This window comes from Sinocyclocheilus anshuiensis, unplaced genomic scaffold (genome assembly GCF_001515605.1).
Source record: "Sinocyclocheilus anshuiensis isolate Anshui unplaced genomic scaffold, SAMN03320099.WGS_v1.1 scaffold1099, whole genome shotgun sequence".
In the NCBI taxonomy this organism is placed as follows: domain Eukaryota; kingdom Metazoa; phylum Chordata; class Actinopteri; order Cypriniformes; family Cyprinidae; genus Sinocyclocheilus; species Sinocyclocheilus anshuiensis.
In genome coordinates this window covers 1,021,362-1,027,464 of record NW_015546105.1, presented here as the reverse complement: position 1 = coordinate 1,027,464, position 6,103 = coordinate 1,021,362, and the positions used below count along the sequence as shown (strand labels likewise).

At 41.4% G+C, this 6,103-nt stretch overlaps 1 protein-coding gene across 1 annotated transcript in view; it reads left to right on the top strand.

Annotated features, from left to right (window-relative positions):
* LOC107700618 (transcription factor SOX-6-like) overlaps positions 1–6,103 on the top strand; it is an 88,840-nt gene that overhangs the window by 46,533 nt on the left and 36,204 nt on the right. Inside the window, exons 5-6 of the mRNA XM_016502350.1 lie at positions 9–129; positions 5,084–5,163. Of these exons, the coding sequence (XP_016357836.1) occupies positions 9–129; positions 5,084–5,163 (201 nt within the window). The remainder of the gene's footprint in view (positions 1–8; positions 130–5,083; positions 5,164–6,103) is intronic.

The window sequence follows — 6,103 nt, the reverse complement described above, 5'->3', positions numbered from 1 at the left end:
TTCAGCAGGTCCAGGGTCACATGCCTCCGCTCATGATCCCCATTTTTCCACATGACCAGCGCACTCTGGCAGCAGCCGCGGCAGCCCAGCAGGGCTTCCTCTTCCCCCCAGGCATGTCCTATAAGCCAGGTAAGAGAACACACTTCAGCTCTTTGAGTTTCATCTACACAGCTTTATTCCTGTTGCACCTTGTACACTTAGGATAAAAGGTTTGTCTGAATTTCTGAAAGTTATCCTAACAATCAGATATACTTGTAGATATTCACATACCAAAATTTTACATTTATATTTAAATATTAATACTGTTATATTAAATCAGTATTTTTAAATAATAATTAATTCTATTGCAAATAATACTACTGCTGTTACACCCAAAAATGAAAGCAACGTTTCAAACCTGTATGACTTGCTTTCTTTTGTAGAATGCAAAATAATACATTTTGAAGAATGTTTCAACATATTTTTTTTGGATTTGGACTCTAAATATTTTCACTTTATGGACAAAAATAATACATACATTTTTCTAAATGTCTTCTTTGTGTTCCAGAAAGAAAGAAAGAAAGTCATATATATACTATATATATATATATATATATATATATATATATTATTCACATTTAGAACTGTCACCTTTGTGAGGGATGTGTCATTGGCACTGATTTGGAGATACTAAAAGCCAATAGGTGATACTAAATTAGCGATTTATCACAATCACTATCCCCAATTATTTCTGTTTCTTGAGGAAATAAAAGGTGACCCATAGTGTTGCACATTTTCTCTTTTGGAACTGAAAGGCCTCTGGTGAAGCGCCATCGTACTTGTCCTGGCACGCCTTTTTTCTCCTTTTGTGAAAAGTGAACCACATTTTTCATTTTGGAAACGAAGGGCCTCTGGTGAAGGAGCCATCATACTTGTCTTTACGCGTCTTTTTTCTCCTTTTGTGAAAAAGAGAAGTGCTCCTCACGCAAGCACTGTAAATTCAAAAACAAATTTGTAGGAAATTGCTACAACACGCAGGCTGACTCACTGCCAGTATCCCTCACCCTCATATCCAGCCATTGTTCTGAGGTTTAGGGATGTGCCAGTCTCAGTTTCTGTAATTAAACCGTTAAAAGTGTATTCCTGCCTCCCAAGGGATCAGTAGCACTTAGTTAAATTTCCAGCCTTCTATCATTTCCCCCCTATTTCCCCCCTCTTTTCTTTACCACAAAGGACTGTTGAGAAAAATAAAAATGGTCATGTAATGATTTTTCAGTGTAGCTGCTGAGTTGTGTTAGTAGACCTGTAGGAAATGAAAAGGAACATAAATTAAGAAGACAAAAAATTTGAATGAGTTGAAAGAGAATTATTGAAGAAAAAAAAAGAAATGATCAGTGCAGCTCAGTAAAAAAGCTTTCCTTTGTCTTCAGAGTATGCCTTGAGAAACCACGTTTGTTGTCAGCACCTCATCAAAAGGCAAATGTACAGGAAAAGAGAAAGCGAGCTAGACAGAGAGACTGATAAGAGGGAGGAAAGCTTAAGAAGTCAGCAGGTGAGAGTTAGACTATTACAGGGTGTGGTAGAGCAGCTAATAAATTAACTAAAAAGGTAAATGATGGAACATAAAGTCAGCTATTTTGGAACTACAAAGGCATGACAGGTTGAACAAAGAGCCTGAGGGCTTTCTTTTCCCCAGTTTGATTTTTTTAATATGTTTGACATAGAAAGTGTTTTAGTACAAATAACAGCAGCTGTAATGGAATCCTTGGCGTGTGTAAAGCACTTGCATTATTCATAATTTGCAAAACAGCGGAGTGGAGAAAGTTTAGGACATAGCTTATTGCCATTAGTGCGCATGACTCGACTTATTGCCACAGATAATGCGACAGGACTCATTGCTGTTTGTACTGCCCAGCATGGGGCAGCGCGGCCAGGCTCAGTGCAAGCAGTCAAGACCCAATGCTGATGGCCCTAACCCTGCAGTGAAACAGCAGAGATCCCCTTTCTCACACACTGTGCTCAATGGCTTGGGCTTGGTAGAAAGAGAGGGCTTAGGTCATTCTTTACTCAAATAGACTTGTGGAGGATAGTGGTGATCCCCCCCGTGCAGACATGAACACATAGGTATTGCTGATCGTGGATGTTCATGGCCCTTGGGACGCAATAGACTCTCGATGCTCCCGCTGGCGAGAACGCTGACAGCCAGTGATTGCACAGAACCTCGCCTGGGGAGCGTGTTCATGTCACAGAAAATGTGCGTCAGGTGTTTAGACATTGATACACTACATTAGCAATTGATGATCCCAGTTTTGAGCTGATGTATATCAGGGTTGTGCCCTGTTCAGAACTGAATTGAGAATTCCTTTTAAATTCTTGAGGTATCAAACAGAAAGCAGAATTGCATTTCAAATTTGACAGTATAATTAAAATGAACTGAAATTCAAGGAAATGAATATAACTAATTTTAACAAGGAAAAGCAAATGGAAGGATTTAAGCCATAGATAGATAGATTACAGTTCAGTAAATTCATTTCATTTTGAAAAATTCCAGTTCAACACAGCCAATTTAACTCAGATTTACACTCATGAATTTAAGGGAGCCAATTCTTCAATTCTAAATTTTGCATAACCTGGCTATAGATCATTGACACTCACTGTTCATTTATTTAGTTTTTTTTCCTTTTATTGATTGATTGCCTTTTTATTTTGCTTTTTTTAAGAAAGGAAAAGCTTGGTTAAGAGAAAGAGGAACGGGACATGGCCAACAGTTCTTACATTTTCTGAGCATCTGTTCGGTCCACTGTGCCACAGCTCTGACCAAAGTATTTTTTTTTTTCTTCATAAAAAAGAGCCTTCAGTTTTGGACTGGAAGAAGGCTTGTGAGCATGATAGACACTGAGCCCTTTAACAAAACCATTGATTTAAAAGAGAGCCCCACTCGTCTTGAATGTTCCACATGCTCGGCTCTTGGCATCAGGTGGAGTAGAACTGAAGAGGTTGCAGAAGGAGCACTCCACCAGCCGTTCTTCCCCACTCTCCTCCACCTTTTCATTAGCCTCGCAGCCCTCGCTTCTTATGGAGCACCGGCCCGCTTCAGCGGTAGTGGTGCCCTGTGCAAGACCCTTGGGTCCTTCCACTTAAAGAGGCACTGTGCCAAGTTGGCAGTCCAAATTGGCCTCGATTTGCAGCATGATACCTGGCTGAAACAGAATACACTATGAGGCTCTCTAGCAATGCTTTGAGAGAAAGCACTTCAAGCATTATTCAGCAGCCTGCCTGGCACTTTTATAAAGAAAAGAAGACAGTGGAGTATTGTGATCAGAGCTTAGGAGGTTTGCCCCTTCCTGCTAGGTGTCTTAGCAAAGCTTGCTTTGATAAGGTACCTCACTAATAAAGTGATGCTATCAGACAGAATTTCATGTTGAAGTGGATGCTCTGGTTTGGGTTTTCTGGACTGAGTTGTGTGAGCCAGCACAGTCACTGTTGGTTACTTTGGCAGGCCCTGCTACATGGTAATAGCTTTTGGTCAGTTTTGTTTTAGTCATTGTTTTGTCTTTTGATTAAAATTTCCTTTAAATGAAGTCAATATTTCATCATGACTAAAGCATCTCATTTTCATTGATGAAAAAAACAAAAAAAAAATATATATATACAGTATATATATATATATATATATATATATATATTGATGGGATTAACACTGCTTATGGCACAATATGCTGAATCGGATGTGAGGAAGCCCACTATTGGGCTCCAAGGTGGGCTGGTAATAAGCTTTTGGCCCTTGGCCTTAGCAGGCTTGGAGAAACAACCCTATTGGGCAGTAGCATCACTGGAGCCTCAATGGCATCCACTGGCTGGAGACAGGCAGATTTGCCTTTTAAACTAGATTCACTTTCACATACTGACAGAGAAAGCTGGCAGCCGACCCTGTCTACTTGAGACACTGGCTGCCCACCCAGCCCCCAGACCATTAGCCTTGGCCTAGTGTTCTCGGCTGGCACCTGACTTGCCCATGGCTCACATAACATATCACCACAAGCACAGAGCGAGAGAGAGAGGGAGAGAGAGAGAGTGCCTTGGACGATAATGACCCCCTCTACGACTCTCATTGCATTATTTGAAATCAGTTCAGTTGTGTTTATTCACCTCTGCCACAGGCTGGGATTGAATTTCCTGACTGCATCACAATGTGCTGTGGTCAGTCAGATTGCAAAGTGAGTAAGGGGGGTAAAAAGAGGGATGATATGTGTGTTTACCCCCATGCTTGTGGCTTAATAGCTCCATATGTTTGTGAGAAGAAGTGACAGGCAGAAGTGGGGGCTGAAAGAGGGCCAGTTCCCCTTCTATGGGTACGCTTCATTCAAACCTCTGCTCCCTGAGCCAGAGACAGTGTTATATACACCAACCACAGTACAAAACACATCTCACACACTTTCAGAGGCACTCAATTATCTGTATAAGGTTTCCAGAGCTATATTTCCGGGGGGTTGTTTAAACCTGTTGTTTTTCATCTGATTCCTATTGTGTTTTCTTTTTGCCCTATTGTATTGATTGATTCTATTGGATGCATTTGATCTCATGATGAAAATATCTTTCAAGCTGCATTTAGATAAGAAAACTGTCTTGTTAAAACCTGTTGAAGTTGGCATCAGCACCGTTTCTCTTTCACACAAATATTTTATTGTGCCAGATCACATTGTAAAACACATAATGGCATGTAGAACAATAGTATGACTAGGCAAGCTTCTCACAGAACATGATATAAATCGTAGATACTTGCGAACAATAACTTAAAATGGCATAACCTTGAGCACAATGCATAACCAGATCAGAAAGGACTGTGCAAATGTGGGCAAAGATGAAAAAGGGAGAAGGAAAAAAGCCCGAATGTGAGAGAAAGAGAGACGTTCGTGTGTAAATCCTGCTCTGCTCTGGCCAGCTGACTCTTTTGTGAGTGCAGATGTTTGGGCTGAGTGCCGAGACTAGGTGTAGGCAGGCCCACAGGAACTGTGTTGGCACTTGTCTGGCCTGCCGTTGGGCCGCTTATTGTCTCAACCTGTGTGCATTGTTCACTATCTCCCCCTCCTCCTTTCTCCAACAGGTGATAACTACCCGGTGCAGTTCATTCCATCCACAATGGCAGCTGCAGCCGCGTCAGGACTCAACCCTCTCCAACTCCAGGTATGTACAGTCACAAAAGAATTTACGGGCAGCGGGCCAAGCCCTCAGCACCGTGTGAGCAAACCAGCTGTATGATAAATAACAAGCTAAATCACTCACACACCGGTCCACCCCTACAAGCTTAAACCTTCCATCTGCAATATAGCCTGTTTTTACAGCACAGCCCTGACGCCTATGCATGGGAACTGGGTGTTGCATCGATGAAGGTTATTTCAGGGGCCCCTTGTACCTTAATTGCTTTCTCTGTTGACGCCGTTCTGAGTAACTTTGTGGGAAGAGCTTCCAAGGCCCTCCAGGCTACTTTGGGAGCATTTCTCAGATCTCCATGTGCTTAAATAATTGATTCATATCTTCATTACAGTTTATCTCATAATGCCTGTCATTTTAATTGTTTCCTTTAATCCTGATTTTTGCCTTGTTTACTTTGTCAGACACAAAGAGCATGTTTTTTTTGCAACTAATGCCATTAGTCCTTTCTGTTTACTCAGAAAAACTATTTGTTAGAGTTGTGCTTTGAAACTTTAAATGCACCTAAGTTCCTTTAAGTTCTTTGAACAAAGACTGAAGGACCAAATGACTGAGAGCAGAAGGCGATAGAGCTTGCAGCCACATAGCGGATTCATTATTTTATTTTTTTCACGCTATTTTATTCATAGACAGTTGTTGTTTTGTCAACAACAGTGGTAAGCGGTTGATAGCAATTAGACATTAAGCTCTCTGATAGCTGGGAATGTTACAAAACAAAGCTGAGAGCGGAGGGAGGAGGACGTGTGGGGGAGAGAGGATAGGAGAGCGTTTCGTATCTTTTCTTCTTGCTGATACATGTGCACAATTTGTCCTTCGGAGCTTATCGCTCTCAGCATTAATGAGCCTTGGCAAGTTGGAACAATGCTTGCAGATGGAGCTGGAAAGTCCTTTGCTGTAGAATGTGACTTTGGGG